The sequence below is a fragment of the Nesoenas mayeri genome (genome assembly GCF_963082525.1).
Source record: "Nesoenas mayeri genome assembly, contig: SCAFFOLD_171, whole genome shotgun sequence".
NCBI classification, from domain to species: Eukaryota; Metazoa; Chordata; class Aves; order Columbiformes; family Columbidae; genus Nesoenas; species Nesoenas mayeri.
The window spans coordinates 29,404-47,379 of NW_027659980.1; the positions used below are offsets into that span (position 1 = coordinate 29,404).

A 17,976-nucleotide genomic window follows, 5' to 3' on the forward strand; every position below is an offset into this window, starting at 1 on the left:
AACCCCAGATCCCCCCATTAATCCCAGGTGACCCCAGAACCCCCCAGTGACCCAGATCCCCCAATGACCCCAAAAACCCCATTAACCCCCGATCCCCCAATGACTCCAGATCCCCATTAACCCCAGATCCCCCCATTAATCCCAGGTGACCCCAGAACCCCCCAGTGACCCCAGATCCCCCAATGACCCCAGATCCCCCATTAACCCCAGATCCCCTCATTAATCCCAGGTGACCCCAGAACCCCCAGTGACCCCAGATCCCCCAATGACCCAAAAACCCCATTAACCCCAGATCCCCCAATGACTCCAGATCCCCCATTAACCCCAGATCCCCCCATTAATCCCAGGTGACCCAGAACCCCCCAGTGACCCCAGATCCCCCAATGACCCAGATCCCCATTAACCCCAGATCCCCCAATGACCCCCAGGTCCCCCATTAACCCCAGATCCCCCCATTAATCCCAGGTGACCCCAGAACCCCCCAGTGACCCCAGATCCCCAATGACCCCAGATCCCCCATTACCCCAGATCCCCCAATGACCCCAGGTCCCCCATTAACCCCAGATCCCCCCATTAATCCCAGGTGACCCCAGAAACCCCCCAGTGACCCCAGATCCCCCAATGACCCAGATCCCCCATTAACCCCAGATCCCCCAATGACCCCAGATCCCTCATTAACCCCAGATCCCCCATTAACCCAAAATCCCCCAATGACCCAGATTCCCCCATTAACCCCATATCCCCCATTAACGCCAGACACCCCATTAATCCCAGGTGACCCCAGAACCCCGCAGTGACCCCAGATCTCCCATTAGCCGCAGATCCCCCAATGACCTCAGATCCCCCCAGATCCCCCATTAACCCCAGATCTCCCATTAACCCCAGGTGACCCCCATATCCCCCATTAACCCCATATCCCCCTTTAACCCAGATCCCCCCATATCCCCCATTAACCCAAGATCCCCCCCCTTAACCCCATATCCCCATTAACCCCATATCCCCATTAACCACAGATCCCCCCATTAACCCCAGATCCTCCATTAACCCCAGGTGACCCCAGAACCCCCAATGACCCCAGATCCCTCAATGACCCCAAAACCTCCATTAATCCCAAACCCCCATTAACCCTAGAACCCCAATGACCCCCAGATCCCCCATTAACCCCATATCCCCCCATTAACCCCAGAACCCCTATGACACCAGATCCTCCATTAACCCCAGCTGACCCCATATCCCCCATTAACCCCAGAACCCCCATGACCCCATATCCCCCCATTAACCCCAGATTCTCCCATTAACCCCAGATCCCCCATTAACCCAAAATCCCCCAATGACCCCAGATCCCCCCATTAACCCCATATCCCCCATTAACTCCATATCCACCATTAACCCAGATCCCCCATTAATCCCAGGTGACCCCAGAACCCCCCAGTGACCCCAGATTCCCCAATGACCCCATATCCCTCAGTGACCCCAAATCCCCCCATTAACCCCATATCCCCCATTCACCTCATATACCCCATTAACCCCAGAACCCCCAGCTCTCCCGTTAACACCATGTCCCCCAATGACGCCAGATCCCCCAATAACCCACATCCCCCATTAACCCCAGGTGACCCCAGAACCCCCAATGACCCCATATCCCTCATTAACTCCAGATCTCCCATTAACCCCAAATCCCCAATGACCCCATATCCCCCCATTAACTCCAGATCCCCCATTAAACCCATATCCCCCTTTAACCTCAGATCTCCCCATATCCCCCATTAACCCCAGATCCCCCCCTTAACCCCATATCCCCATTAACCCCATATCCCCATTAACCACAGATTCCCCATTAACCCTATATCCCCCATTAACCTCAGATGACCCCAGATCCCCCATTAACATCAGATCCCCCATTAACCCCAGGTAACTCATATCCCCCAAAACCCTCATATTCCCCCATGTCCCCCATTAACCCCAGATCCCCCATTAACCCCAGATCCCCCATTAACCCCAGCTGACCCATATCCCCCAATGACCCCATATCCCCCATATCTCCCATTAACCCCATATCCCCCAGTAACCCCATATCCCCAATGAACCCATATCCCCCATATCTCCCATTAACCCCATATCCCCCCTTAACCCCATATCCCCCATTAACCCCATATCCCCATTAACCCCAGATCCCCCAATGACCCCATATCCTCCATTAATCCCAGGTGACCCCAGATCCCCCATTAATCCCAGCTCCCCCATTAACCCCAGCTGACCCCATAACCCCCAATGACACCATATCCCCCATATCTCCCATTAACCCCAGATCCCCCATTAAATCCAGATCCCCCAATGACCCCATATCCCCGAGTAACCCCAGATCCCCCAATGACCCCATATCCTCCATTAACCCCATATCCCCCATTAACCCCAGCTGACCCCATATCCCCAATGACCCCATATCCCCCATATCTCCCATTAACCCCAGATCCCCCATTACCCCAGATCCCCCATTAACTCCAGGTGACCCCATACCTCAGGTAACCCCAGATCTCCCATTAACTCCATATCCCCCAATGACCCCCATTAACCCCAGATCCCCAATGACCCCATATCCCCCATATCCCCCATTAACCCCAAGTGACTCCATATCCCCCAATACCCCCATATCCCCCATTAACCCCAGCTCCCCCATTAACCCCAGCTGACTCCATATCCCCCATTAACCCCAGATCCCCCAATGACCCCATATCCCCCCATTAACCCCAGAACCCCATGACACCAGATCCTCCATTAACCCCAGCTGACCCCATATCCCCCATTAACCCAGATCCCCCATTAACCCCAGCTGACCCCATATCCCCAAAACCCTCATATTCCCCCATGTCCCCCATTAACCCCAGATCCCCCATTAACCCCAGCTGACCCCATATCCCCCAAAACCCTCATATTCCCCCATGTCCCCCATTAACCCCAGACCCCCCATTAACCCCAGATCCCCCATTAACCCCAGGTGACTCCATATCCCCCAATAACCCCAGGTGACCCCATATCCCCCCATTAACTCCAGATCCCCCATTAACCCCAGGTGACTCCATATCCCCAATAACCCCATATCCCCCCATGTCCCTCATTAACCCCATATCCACCATTAACCCCAGATCCCCCATTAACCCCAGGTAACCCCAGAACCCCCAATAACCCATATCCCCCAGTGACCCCATATCCACCATTAACCCCAGATCCCCCATTAACCCCAGGTGACCCCAGAACCCCCAATAACCCCATATCCCCAATGACCCCAGATCCCCCCATTAACCCCATGTGACTCCATATCCCCCAATAACCCCAGGTGACCCCATACCCCCAATAAACCCCAGATCCACCATTAACCCCATATCCCCCAATGACCCCATATCCCCCCAAATCCCCCATTAACCCCATATCCCCCATGAACCTCATATACCCCCATTAACCCAGATCCCCCATTAACCCCAGATCCTCCCATTAACCCCCTATACCCCCATTAACCCCAGATCCCCCATTAACCCCATATCCCCCATTAACCCCAGATTCCCCAATGACCCCATATCCCCCATTAACCCCATAACCCCAGTTCCCCCCATTAACCCAAGCCCCCTCAGCGACCCCACCCCCCCCAAACCCCCGACCCCTCCCCACCCCCCCCCGCACACCTTCGCTCTTCTTGGGCTCCACCTTGATCTTCTTGAGGCGCTTGAGCATGCCGCGCAGGTCGGTGATCCCGTACTGGAAGGCGATGCGCTCGTACTCGCTCTTCTTGGTCACCCCCTTGAGCAGCTCCCAGATCTCGGGGGGGAACTGGTCGTCCTCCTCCTTCTTCTTCTTCTTCTCCTCCACCTGCACCTCCCTGCGCCACAACAGCCTCGCACGAGCCTTGCACACCCTTGCACACCCCTTGCACGACTGTCATGTGCTTGCACGGACCCCTCAGAGCTCCTCCCCATCCTTATGTGGCCCTTGCACCATTGTTGCACCCCTTGCACACCCCTTGCATGACCATCATCATCCTCATCATCTCATGAGACTTGCACACCCTTGCACGCCCCTTGCATGCCCCTTGCACACCCCTTGCACGAGTTGTGCACCCCCTGCCCACCTGGAGTCCCTTCAATGCTCCTCAGCATCACACAAGCTTTGCATGAGCCTTGCACAAGCCTTGCACACCCCTTGCACGAGTTGTGCACCCCCTGCCCCACCTGGAGTCCCCTCAATGCTCCTCAGCATCACACGAGCTTTGCATGAGCCTTGCACGCCCCTTGCACACCCCTTGCACACCCATTGCACGAGTTGTGCACCCCCTGCCCCACCTGGAGTCCCCTCAATGCTCCTCATTGTCACACGAGCTTTGCACAAGCCTTGCACACCCCTTGCACGCTCCTTGCACACCCTTTGCATGCCCCTTGCACACCCCTTGCACACCCCTTGCACAGACCCCTCGGAGCTCCTCCCCATCCTTATGTGGCCCTTGCACCATTGTTGCACCCCTTGCACACCCCTTGCATGACCATCATCATCCTCATCATCTCACGAGATTTGCACACCCTTGCACACCCCTTGCACAACCTCACACGAGTTGTGCACCCCCTGCCCCACCTGGAGTCCCTTCAATGCTCCTCAGCATCACACAAGCTTTGCATGAGCCTTGCACAAGCCTTGCACACCCCTTGCACGAGTTGTGCACCCCCTGCCCCACCTGGAGTCCCCTCAATGCTCCTCATTGTCACACGAGCTTTGCATGAGCCTTGCACGCCCCTTGCACACCCCTTGCACACCCATTGCACGAGTTGTGCACCCCCTGCCCTACCTGGAGTCCCTTCAATGCTCCTCAGCATCACACAAGCTTTGCATGAGCCTTGCACACCCCTTGCACACCCCTTGCACGAGTTGTGCACCCCCTGTCCTACCTGGAGTCCCCTCAGTGCTCCTCATCATCACACAAGCATTGCATGACCCTTGCACAAGCCTTGCACGCCCCTTGCACACTTCTTGCATGTCCCTTGAATGCCCCTTGCACACTTCTTGGACGCCCCTTGCACGAATTGTGCACCCCCTACCCCACCTGGGGTCCCCTCAATGCTCCTCGTCATCACACAAGCTTTGCACGACCCTTGCACGACCCTTGCACACCCCTTACATGACCATCGTGTGCTTGCACGGCTGGCTCAGAGCCCCTCCCCATCCTTATGTGACCCTCGCACCATTGTTGCACCCCTTGCACACCCCTTGCATGTCCCTTGCACGCCCCTCGCATGAGTTGTGCACCCCCTGCCCTACCTGGAGTCCCCTCAATGCTCCTCATCATCACACAAGCATTGCACGAGCCTTGCACAAGCCTTGCACACCCCTTGCACACCCCTTGCATGCCCTTGGACCCCTTGGAGCTCCTCCCCATCCTTATGTGGCCCTTGCACCATTGTTGCACCCCTTGCACACCCCTTGCATGACCATCATCATCCTCATCATCTCATGAGACTTGCACACCCTTGCACGCCCCTTGCACAGTCTTGCACAAATTGCGCACCCCTTGCCCCACCTGGAGTCCCCTCAATGCTCCTCATCATCACACCAGCTTTGCATGAGCTTTGCACACCCCTTGCACACCCCTTGCACGAGTTGTGCACCCCCTGCCCCGCCTGGAGTCCCCTCAGTGCTCCTCAGCATCACACAAGCATTGCATGACCCTTGCACAAGCCTTGCACACCCCTTGCACACCCCTTGCACGAGTTGTGCAACCCCTGCCCTACCTGGAGTCTCCTCAATGCTCCTCATTGTCACACAAGCATTGCACGAGCCTTGCACAAGCCTTGCACACCCCTTGCATGCCCTTGGACCCCTCAGAGCACCTCCCCATCCTTATGTGGCCCTTGCACCATTGTTGCACCCCTTGCACACCCCTTGCATGACCATCATCATCCTCATCATCTCATGAGACTTGCACACCCCTTGCACGCCCCTCGCACGAGTTGTGCACCCCCTGCCCCACCTGGGGTCCCCTCAATGCTCCTCATCATCACACAAGCTTTGCACGAGCCTTGCACAACTGTCGTGCGCTTGCACACGTGCCCCCCCCACCCTTGCACGCCCCTTGCACACCCTCGCACGCCCCCACCTCTTCTTGAGCAGCCCGCTGAAGTCCAGCTCCCCCGCCGTGTCGCCCTTGGTGTCGCCCCTATGGGGAGATGGGGGTCAGGGGGGGCCCTTGGGGTGCGGGGGGGTCCTGGGTGCTTTGGGGTGCCCAGGGTGGGGGGGTTCCCAGTGGGGGGGTCCTTGGAGTGTGGGGGGGTCCTGGGTGCATTGGGGTCCCCAGGGTGGGGGGGGCCTGGGGGGGTCCTGGGGTGAAGGGGGGTCCTGGGTGCATTGGGGTGCCCAGGGTGGGGGGGTCCCAGTAGGGGGGGTCTCGAGGTGGGAGGGGTTCCTATTGGGGGGGGTCCCTGGTGGGTCCTTGGGGTGCGGGGGGGGTCCTGGGTGCTTTGGGGTGTCCAGGGTGGGGGGTCTCCAGTGGGTGGGTCCTTGGAGTGTGGGGGGGTCCTGGGTGCTTCGGGGTCCCCAGGGTGGGGGGAGGGGGTCCCCAGTGGGTGGGTCCTTGGGGTGCGGGGGGGGTCCTGGGTGCTTTGGGGTGCCCAGGGTGGGGGGGTTCCCAGTGGGGGGGTCCCTGGGGGGTCCTTGGGGTGTGGGGGGGGGTCCTGGGTGCTTTGGGGTCCCCAGGGTGGGGGGTTCCCCAGTGGGTGGGTCCTTGGAGTGTGGGGGGGTCCTGGGTGCATTGGGGTCCCCAGGGTGGGGGGGGGCCTAGGGGGGTCCTTGGGGTGTAGGGGGGTCCTGGGTGCATTGGGGTGCCCAGGGTGGGGTCCCAGTAGGGGGGGGTATCAGCGTGGGGGGTTCCTATTGGGGGGGGGGGGGTCCCTGGTGGGTCCTTGGGGTGTGTGGGGGGGTCCTGGGTGCTTTGGGGTGCCCAGGGTGGGGGGGGTCCCAGTCCATGGGGGGTCCCAGTCCATGGGGGGGGGTCCAAGTCCATGGGGGGGGTCCCAGTCCATAGGGGGGGTCCCAGTCCATGGGGGAAATCCCAGTCCATGGGGGGGTCCCAGTCCATGGGGGGTCCCAGTCCATGGGGGGGGGTCCAAGTCCATGGGGGGGGTCCCAGTCCATAGGGGGGGTCCCAGTCCATGGGGGAAATCCCAGTCCATGGGGGGTCCCAGTCCATGGGGGGGGTCCCAGTCCATGGGGGGTCCCAGTCCATAGGGGGGGTCCCAGTCCATGGGGGGGGTCCCAGTCCATAGGGGGGGTCCCAGTCCATGGCGGGGGTCCCAGTCCATGGGGGGTCCCAGTCCATGGTGGGGGGGTCCAAGTCCATGGGGGGGGTCCCAGTCCATAGGGGGGTTCCAGTCCATGGGGGAAATCCCAGTCCATGGGGGGTCCCAGTCCATAGGGGGGGTCCCAGTCCATGGGGGGGTCCCAGTCCATAGAGGGGGGGGTCCCAGTCCATGGCGAGGGGGGTCCCAGTCCATGGCGGGGGTCCCAGTCCATGGGGGGGGTCCAGTCCATGGCAGGGGGTCCAGTCCATGGGGGGGGGGTCCCAGTCCATAGGGGGGGTCCCAGTCCATGGGGAGGTCCCAGTCCATGGGGGGTCCCAGTCCATAGAGGGGGGGGGTCCCAGTCCATGGCGAGGGGGGTCCCAGTCCATGGCGGGGGCCCAGTCCATGGGGGGGTCCCAGTCCATAGAGGGGGGGGTCCCAGTCCATGGCGAGGGGGGTCCCAGTCCATGGCGGGGGTCCCAGTCCATGGAGGGGGTCCCAGTCCATGGCGGGGGGTCCAGTCCATGGGGGGGGGATCCCAGTCCATAGGGGGGGTCCCAGTCCATGGGGGGGGTCCCAGTCCATGGGGGGGGTCCAGTCCATGGCGGGGGGTCCAGTCCATGGGGGGGCGGTCCCAGTCCATAGCGGGGGTCCCAGTCCATGGGGGGTCCCAGTCCATAGGGGGGGTCCCAGTCCATGGGGGGTCCCAGTCCATGGGGGGGGTCCAGTCCATGGCGGGGGGTCCAGTCCATGGTGGGGGGGTCCCAGTCCATGGGGGGGGTCCCAGTCCATGGCGGGTGTCCCAGTCCATAGGGGGGGTCCCAGTCCATGGGGGGGGTGTCCCAGCCCATTTTGGGGGTCTCAGCCCGTTTTGAGGGTCCCAGCCCGTTTTGGGGGTGCCCCGACACTCACGTTCTCTTGAAGGCCTGCAGCACGTTGTCGTTGCCATTTGGGCGGGGGGCTGCGGGGGGAGAGGGGACGTGAGACCCCCCCCCAACTCCAGCGTGTGTCCCCAACACGTGTGTCCCCCACAGTGTCCCCAACATGTGTGTCCCCAACACTGACCCCTGGGACCCCCAAATTGACCCCAAACTGACCCCAACACGTGTGTCCCCCCAGTGTCCCCAACATGTGTGTCCTCAACACTGACCCTGGGACCCCCAAACTGACCCCAAACTGACCCCTGGGACCCCAAACTAAGCCCCAATCTGACCCCCAGGATCCCCAAACTGACCCCAAAGTGACCCCTGGGACCCCCAAACTGACCCCAACATGTGTGTCCATTCCCCAGTGTCCCCAACACGTGTGTCCGTGTGTCCCCAACACGTGTGTCCGTCCCCATCGTGTCCCCAACACGTGTGTGCCCACACGTGTGTCCATGTGTCCCCTCCAGTGTCCCCACATGTGTGTCTGTGTGTCCCCAACATGTGTGTCCATGTGTCCCCCGGGTGTGTCCGTGTGTCCCCCGGGTGTGTCCGTGTGTCCCCCTCAGTGTCCCCACATGTGTGTCTGTGTGTCCCCAACATGTGTGTCCATGTGTCCCCCGGGTGTGTCCCCCGGGTGTGCCCGTGTGTCCCCACGAGTGTGTCCGTGTGTCCCCCAGGTGTGTCTGTGTGTCCCCCCGGGTGTGTCCATGTGTCCCCAGGTGTGTCCGTGTGTCCCCCAGGTGTGTCCGTGTGTCCCCCTAGGTGTGTCCGTGTGTCCTCCCATGTGTGTCCATGTGTCCCCCGTGGGTCCCCTGGGTGTGTCCGTGTGTCCCCCATGTGTGTCCGTGTGTCCCCTCGGGTGTGTCCGTGTGTCCCTCATGTGTGTCTGTGTGTCGTGTGTCCCCTCGGGTGTGTCCGTGTGTCCCTCATGTGTGTCTGTGTGTCCCCCAAGTGTGTCCGGTCCAGGTGTCCCCCCAGGTGTGTCCCCGTGTGTCCCCCTTTGTGTCCCATGTGTTCCCCCCGGTGTGTCTGTGTCCTCCTGGTGTGTCCGTGTGTCCGGTGTAGTGTCCCAGGTGTGTGTCCGTGTGTCCCATCAGGTGTGTCCGTGTGGTCCCCATGTGTGTCGTGTGTCCCCCAGTGGTCCGTGTGTTCCCGTGTGTCCCCCTGGTGTGTCCCGTGTGTCCCCACATGTGTGTCCGTGTGTCCCCCGGTGTGTGTCCGTGTGTCCCCCAGGGTGTGTCCGATGTGTACCCCCGTGTGTGTCCCTAGTGTGTCCCCCATGGTGTGTCCCCGTGTGTCCCCCAGTGTGTCCATGTGTGTCCCGTGTGTCCCGGTGTGTCGTGGTGTCAGTGTGTCCCCCTAGGTGTGTCCGTGTGTCCCCCGAGTGTGTCCGTGTGTCCCCACATGTGTGTCCGTGTGTCCCCCCTTTGTGTCCAGGTGTTCCCCGGTGTGTCTGTGTGTCCCCCCCGGGTGTGTCCGTGTGTCCCCGGTGTGTCCATATGTCCCCCGTTGTGTCCCCCCGGTGTGTCCGTGTGTCCCTGGTGTGTCCGTGTGTCCCCCGGGTGTGTCCGTGTGTCCCCCCCGGGTGTGTCCGTGTGTCCCCACATGTGTGTCCATGTGTCTCCCCCAGTGTGTCCATGTGTCCCTCCAGTGTGTCCGTGTGTCCCCCAGGTGTGCCGGTATGTCCCCCCATGTGTGTCCGTGTGTCCCCCATGCGTGCCCATGTGTCCCACTGGTGTGTCTGTGTGTCCCCCCGGGTGTGTCCGTGTGTCCCCACCTGTGTGTCCATGTGTCCCCCCGGTGTGTCCCCCCGGTGTGTCCGTGTGTCCCTGGTGTGTCCGTGTGTCCCCCGGGTGTGTCCGTGTGTCCCCGGGTGTGTCCATGTGTCCCCCCCGTTGTGTCCCCCCAGTGTGTCCGTGTGTCCCTGGTGTGTCTGTGTGTCCCCCCGGGTGTGTCCGTGTGTCCCCGGGTGTGTCCATGTGTCCCCCCGTTGTGTCCCCCCGGTGTGTCCGTGTGTCCCTGGTGTGTCCGTGTGTCCCCCGGGTGTGTCCGTGTGTCCCCCCGGGTGTGTCCGTGTGTCCCCACATGTGTGTCCATGTGTCCCCCCCAGTGTGTCCATGTGTCCCTCCAGTGTGTCCGTGTGTCCCCCAGGTGTGTCGGTATGTCCCCCCCCATGTGTGTCCGTGTGTCCCCCATGCGTGCCCATGTGTCCCACTGGTGTGTCTGTGTGTCCCCCCGGGTGTGTCCGTGTGTCCCCACCCTGTGTGTCCATGTGTCCCCCCGGTGTGTCCCCCCGGTGTGTCCATGTGTCCCTGGTGTGTCCGTGTGTCCCCCCGGGTGTGTCCGTGTGTCCCCACATGTGTGTCCATGTGTCCCCCCGGTGTGTCCGTGTGTCCCCCCAGTGTGTCCCCCCGGTGTGTCCGTGTGTCCCCCCTGGTGTGTCCGTTTGTCCCCCCGGGTATATCCGTGTGTCCCCCGGTGTGTCCGTGTGTCCCCCAGGTGTGTCCCCCCGGTGTGTCCGTGTGTCCCCCCGGTGTGTCCGTCCGTCCGTCCCCACCCTCCACGTCGATGTTGAAGGAGCAGCTGTCCTTCTTGTCCTTGGCCGTGACCTCGCAGCGATAGTCACCCCCGGTCCCCAACGACCACCTTGGCGATGTACAGCTCGAACGTGTACACCTGGGACACGGGGACAATGGGGACATGGGGACAATGGGGGACATGGGGGACATGGGAACACAAGGGGACAGTGGGGGACATGGGGACAATGGAGACATGAGGGGACACGGGGGACATGGGGGACATGGAGGGACAGTGGGGGATATAGGGACACAGAGGGACATGGGGACAATGGGGGACACGGGGACAATGGGGGACATGGGGACAATGGGGGACATGGGGGACATGGGGACAATGGGGGACATGGGGGACATAGAGACAATGGGGACATGGGGGACACAGGGACATGAGGGGACAGTGGGGGACATGGGGGGACATGGGGGACATAGAGACAATGGGGACATGGGGGACAATGGGGACATGGGGACAATGGGGACATGGGGGACAATGGGGAGACACAAGGGGATAGTGGGGGACATGGGGACAATGGGGACACAAGGGGACAGTGGGGGACATGGGGACACAGGGACATGGGGGACAGTGGGGGACACAGGGACAATAGGGACATGGGGACACAGGGACATGGGGGACAGGGGGGGACACAGGGACAAGGGGGACATAGGGGACACAGGGACATGAGGGGACAGTGGGGGACATGGGGACAATGGGGACATGGGGGACACAGGGACACGAGGGGACAGTCGGGGACACAGGGACAATGGGGACATGGGAGACACCGGGACATGAGGGGACAGTGGGGGACACCGGGGACAATGGGGACATGGAGACAATGAGGGACAGCAGAGGACAGCGGGGGACACAGGGACATGGGGGACACGGGGGGGACACATGGGGACAATGGGGACATGGGGACAATGGGGACATGGGGACACGGGGACAATGGGGACATGGGGGACATGGGGGGACACAAGGGGACATTGGCAGACATGGGGACAATGGGGACACAAGGGGACAGTGGGGGACATGGGGACAGTGGGGGACATGGGGACAGTGGGGGACATGGGGGACAGCGGGGGACACAGGGACAATGGGGACATGGGGGACACAGGGACATGAGGGGACAGTGGGGGACATGGGGACACAGGGACACGAGGGGACAGCGGGGGACATAGGGACAATGGGGGACACGAGGACAATGGGGACACGGGGACACAGTGGGGACAGTAGGGGACATGGGGACAATGGGGACATGGGGACAATGGGGACATGGGGGACACGGGGACAATGGGGACATGGGGACAATGGGGACATGGGGGACACGGGAACATGAGGGGACAGTGGGGGACACGGGGACAATGGGGACAGTGGGGGACATGGTGACACAAGGGGATAGTGGGGGACATGGGGACAGGGGGACAATGGGGACAATGGGGGACATGAGGGACACGGGGACAGCGGGGACATAGGGACATGGGGGACATAGCGACATGGGGGGACAGTGGGGGACATGGGGACAGTGGGGGAGAATGGGGGACGTGGGGACAATGGGGACAGGGGGACAATGGGAGACACAGGGACATGAGGACATATACAAGGACATGGGGGACACGGGGGGACATGGGAACACGAGGACATGGGGGACATGGGGGGGACACAGAAACATGGGGGACAATGGGGGACACGGGGACGTGGGGAACATGGGGACGGACACAGTGAGCGACACCAGTGGGGACTCTGCCTGTGACCAACAGGCCCTCCCAGTCCCTCCCAGTCCATCCCAGTCCCCCCCAGTCCATCCCAGTCTCCCCAGTCCATCCAAGTCCCCCCAGTCCCCCCCAATTCACCCTAGTCCCCCTCAGTTCCCCCCAGTCCATCCCAGTCCCCCCAGTCCATCCCAGTCCATCCCAGCCCCTCCCAGTCCATCCCAGTCCATCCCAGTCCCCCCCAGTCCATCCCAGTCTCCCCAGTCCCCCCCAGTCCATCCAAGTCCCCCCAGTCCCTCCCAGTCCGTCCCAGTCCATCCCAATCCACCCCAGTCCCTCCCAGTCCATCCCAGTCCCTCCCAGTCCCCCCCAGTCCATCCCAATCCACCCCAATCCATCCCAGTCCCTCCCAGTCCCCCCAGTCCATCCCAGTCCCCCTAGTCCATCCCAGTCCATCCCAGCCCCTCCCAGTCCATCCCAGTCCCCCCAGTCCCTCCCAGTGCATCCCAATCCACCCCAGTCCCCCCTAGTCCCCCCTAGTCCATCCCAGTCCATCCCAGTCCATCCCAGTCCCCCCCAGTCCATCCCAGTCCATCGCAGTCCATCCCAATCCACCCCAGTCCCCCCAGTCCATCCCAGTCCACTCCAGTCCCCCCCAGTCCCCCCCAGTCCATCCCAGTCCATCCCAGTCCCCCCTAGTCCCCCCAGTCCATCCCAGTCCCCCCCAGTCCCCCCAGTCCCTCCCAGTCCCTCCAGTCCATCCCAGTCTCCCCAGTCCCCCCCAGTCCATCCCAGTCCCTCCCAGTCCCTCCCAGTCCCTCCAGTCCATCCCAGTCTCCCCAGTCCCCCCCAGTCCATCCAGTCCCCCCCAGTCCCCCCAGTCCCCCCCAGTCCCCCCAGTCCATCCCAGTCCCCCCCAGTCCCTCCAGTCCATCCCAGTCCCCCCCAGTCCCCCCCAGTCCCTCCCAGTCCCCCCCAGTCCCCCCAGTCCATCCCAGTCCCTCCCAGTCCCCCCCAGTCCATCCCAGTCCCCCCAGTCCATCCCAGTCCACCCCAGTCCCCCCCAGTCCATCCCAGTCCCCCCTAGTCCATCCCAGTCTCCCCCAGTCCCCCCAGTCCATCCAAGTCCCCCCAGTCCCTCCCAGTCCATCGCAGTCCCCCCCAGTCCATCCCAGTCCCCCAGTCCCTCCCAGTCCCCCCTCAGTCCATCCCAATCCACCCCAATCCATCCCAGTCCCTCCCAGTCCCCCCAGTCCATCCCAGTCCCCCCCAGTCCCTCCCAGTCCCCCCAGTGCCCCCAGTCCATCCCAGTCTATCCCAGTCCATCCCAGTCCATCCCAGTCCATCCCAGTCCCCCCCAAGTCCCTCCCAGTCCCCCCAGTGCCCCCAGTCCATCCCAGTCCATCCCAGTCCATCCCAGTCCCCCCAGTCCCCACCTTGCTCCTCCTTGTCCAGCGCCTCCCGGAACTGGAACCGGGCGCCGCTCTTGATCCCCAACTCCAGCCACTTGCCCTTGAACCCACTTGATGGTGGGTTTGGTGGGGAGCTGCGCGCCCGCCACCCGCGCCACCATCGTCACGTCCTTCCCTGGGGACATGGGGACACCGCGGGTCACCTCGGGTCACCTCGGGTCACCAGACACCCCCCGGTGTCCCCCCCATCACCCCCAATCCCCTCCAGTAACCCCCAGTGACTCCAGGACCCTGCCACCCGCGCCACCACCGTCACGTCCTTCCCTGGGGACATGGGGACACCGCGGGTCACCTCAGGTCACCCCGGGTCACCTCGGGTCACCAGACACCCCCTGGTGTCCCCCCTGTCACCCCCAGTCCCCTCCAGTAACCCCCAGTGACTCCAGGACCCACCAGTGACCCCCAGTGACCCCACAGACCCCCCAGTGACCCCCAGTGACCCCAGGACCCGGCCACCCACGCCACCACCGTCACGTCCTTCCCTGGGGACACCGGGTCACCTGGGGTCACCTCAGGTCACCCCCGGGTCACCTCGGGTCACCAGACACCCCACAGTGTCCCCCCTGTCACCCCCAGTCCCCTCCAGTAACCCCCAGTGACCCCAGTTCCCATCCAGTGACTTCCAGGACCCCCAGCCCCCCTGGGCTGGGGTCACTGGGGTGATCTGGGGTCACTGGGGGTTTCTGGGGGTCACTGGGGGTTCTGGGGTTAATGGGGGTTCTGGGGTCACTGGGGTGATCTGGGGGTTAATGGGGTTCTGGGGTTAATGGGGGATCTGGGGTCACTGGGGGTTCTGGGGTTAATGGGATGATCTCCCAGTGACCCAACGACCCCCAGCCCCCCAACGACCCCCCATGACCCCCCTGGCCCCCCCCCGACCCCCACCCCCCTCAGCCCCCCAGCCCCCCCCAGCCCCCAGGACCCCCCAGCCCCCCATTAACCCCAGATCCCCCCAGTGACCCCAGCCCACCCATGACCCCCAGTGACCCCAGGACCCCCCAGCCCCCCAACGACCCCCCATGACCCCCCTGGTCCCCCCGACCCCCACCCCCCCCACCCCCCCATTAACCCCAGATCCCCATGACCACCCCAGCCCCGCCAGGACCCCCAGCCCCCCATTAACCCCAGATCCCCCCAGTGACCCCAGCCCCCCCATGACCCCCCAGTGACCCCCCTGGGCCCCCCCGACCCCCACCCCCCCAGCCCCCCATTAACCCCAGATCCCCATGACCACCTCAGCCCCCCCAGGAACCCTAGCCCTCCCATGACCTCCCAGTGACCCCAGGACCCCCTAGCGCCCCCTGCCCTCCCATGACCCCCAGCCCCCCTATGATCCCCCAGTGACCCCCAGGACCCCCAGCCCCCCAACGACCCCCCATGACCCCCTTGGCCCCCCCCCGACCCCCACTCCCTCAGTCCCCCAGCCCCCCCCAGCCCCCAGGACCCCCCCAGCCCCCCATTAACCCCAGATCCCCCCAGTGACCCCAGGACCCCCATGACCCCCCAGTGACCCCCCCTGGGCCCCCCCGACCCCCCACCCCTCCAGCCCCCATTAACCCAGATCCCCATGACCACCTCAGCTCCCCCAGGACACCCCCAGCCCCCCCATTAACCCCAGATCCCCCCAGTGACCCCAGCCCCCCCATGACCCCCCAGTGACCCAGGACCCCCAGCCCCCCAACGACCCCCCATGACCCCCCTGGGCCCCCCCCGACCCCCACCTCCCCTCAGCCCCCCCATTAACCCCAGATCCCCATTAACCCCAGATCCCCCCAGTGACCCCAGCCCCCCCAGCCCCCCCATGACCCCCCATGACCCCCCTGACCCCCCCGCCCCCCACCCCCCCATGACCCCCCCACGACCCCCCCCCCACCGCTCTCGACGAGGACGCTCTGGGGTTTTGCTGATGAAAAGCCCATCGGGGTCGGGGGTCTCGGGGGGGTGGATGTCGTCTGGGGGGCAATTAACAGCGCCATTAATTACCCCCCTGTAACTAATTACCAGTTACTGGGGAAGCAATCACCGGGGGGCAGAATTATTAGGGGGTGATTACCAGAGGGCAATTACAGGGGGTAGTTAATTACTGGGGGGGGGCAACTACCAGGGGGGTAATTAATTACCAGGGGATAATTACTTGGGGGGGTTAATTAATTACCGGGGGGTGATTATTAGGGGGTAATTACCAGAGGGTAATTACCAAGGAGCAATTACCAGGGGGTAGTTAATTACTGGGGGGGCAACTACTGGGGGTAATTACCGGGGTGTAATTAATTACCAGGGGGTAATTACTGGGGGGTAATTAATTACCAGGGGGTGATTACTGGGGGGGATTAATTAATTACCAGGGGGTAATTACTGGAGGGGGAGGGGTAATTAATTACCAGGGGGTGATTACTGGGGGGGATTAATTAATTACCAGGGGGTAATTACTGGGGGGGGGGGGGTGTAATTAATTACCAGGGGGTAATTAATGGGGGGGATTAATTAATTACCAGGGGGTGATTATTAGGGGGTAATTACCAGAGGGCAATTACTGAGGAGCAATTACCAGGGGGTACTTAATTACTGGGGGCCAATTACCAGGGGGTAATTACCGGGGGGGGGTGGGGGGTAATTAATTACCAGGGGTTAATTACCAGGGGGGTGTAATTAATTACTGAGGGGTAATTACCAGGGAGCAATTATTGAGGGGTAATTACCAGGGGGTAATTAATTGTGTTGGGGGGGTCCAAGGGTTGGGGGGGACACATGGCGGGGGGGGGGTCACATAATTGGGGGGGGGGGTCACATAATTGGGGGGGGGTTGTCACATAATTGGGGGGGGGTCACATAATAGGGGGGGTCACATAATTGGGGGGGGGGTCACATAATTGGGGGGGGGGTCACATAATTGGGGGGGGGGTCACATAATGGGGGGGGGGTCACATAATGGGGGGGGGGTCACATAATTGGGGGGGGGGTCACATAATTGGGGGGGGGGGGGGGGGGGAGGTTACTTACCCAGGGAGTCATCGGGGGCATCTGCAAAGAGATTTGGGGGGGTCAAGAGAGGGGGGAGCACCCAAAAGTGACCCCCCCCCCAGCACCCAGACCCCAAAAGTGACACCCGGAGCCCCAAACTGACCCCAAATTGACCCCTGGGACCCCAAAATTGACACCAAACTGACCCTTGGACCCCAAACTGACTCTGAATTGAACCCTGGGACCCCCAAACTGACCCCGGGACCCCAAAACTGACCCCAAAACTGACCCCAGGGACCCCAAAGTTGACCCCAAACTGACCCCCAGGACCCCAATCTGACTCCAAACTGATCCCTGGGACCCCAAACTGACCCCAAAACTGACCCCTGGGACCCCAAAATTGACCCCAAACTGACCCTGGGACCCCAAACTGACCCCAAACTGACCCCTAGGACCCCAAACTGACCCCAAAACTGACCCCAAACTGACCTCTGAGATCCCAAAACTGACCCCAAAACTGACCCCGGGACCCCAAACTGACCCCAAATTGACCCCAAAGTGACCCCCGGACCCCAAAACTGACCCCCAACTGACCTCTGGGACCCCAAAACTGACCCAAAACTGACCCCAACTGACCCCTGAGACCCCAAAACTGACCCCAAACTGACCCCAAATCTGACCCCAAACTGACCCCTTGGACCCCAAACTGACCCCTGGGACCCCCAAACTGACCCAAAAACTGACCCCAAACTGACCCCTGGGACACCAACATTGACCCCAAACTGACCCCTGGGACCCCAAACTGACCCCAAACTGACCCCAAAACTGACCTCAAACTGACCCCAAACTGACCCCTGGGACCCCAAACTGACCCCAAAATGACCCCAAAACTGACCCCAAAACTGACCTCGAGGACCCCAAAACTGACCCCTGAGACCCCAAATTGACTCCAAACTAACCCCAAATCTGACCCCAAACTGACCCCTGAGACCCCAAAATTGACCCCAAAATGACCCCAAATCTG

The 17,976-nt window shown here is 62.1% G+C and overlaps 1 protein-coding gene across 1 annotated transcript in view; it reads right to left on the reverse strand.

Annotated features, from left to right (window-relative positions):
- Positions 1 to 17,012, reverse strand: part of LOC308052489 (myosin-binding protein C, fast-type-like) — a gene marked incomplete at both ends in the record, with an annotated part of 42,008 nt that extends 24,996 nt beyond the window's left edge. The window contains 11 exon segments of the mRNA XM_080364564.1: positions 3,678 to 3,871; positions 6,134 to 6,193; positions 8,226 to 8,274; positions 10,797 to 10,866; positions 10,868 to 10,915; positions 13,956 to 13,958; positions 13,960 to 14,037; positions 14,039 to 14,106; positions 15,865 to 15,892; positions 15,894 to 15,943; positions 16,992 to 17,012. Of these exon segments, the coding sequence (XP_080220690.1) occupies positions 3,678 to 3,871; positions 6,134 to 6,193; positions 8,226 to 8,274; positions 10,797 to 10,866; positions 10,868 to 10,915; positions 13,956 to 13,958; positions 13,960 to 14,037; positions 14,039 to 14,106; positions 15,865 to 15,892; positions 15,894 to 15,943; positions 16,992 to 17,012 (669 nt within the window).
- Positions 17,013 to 17,976: the final 964 nt, after the last annotated feature.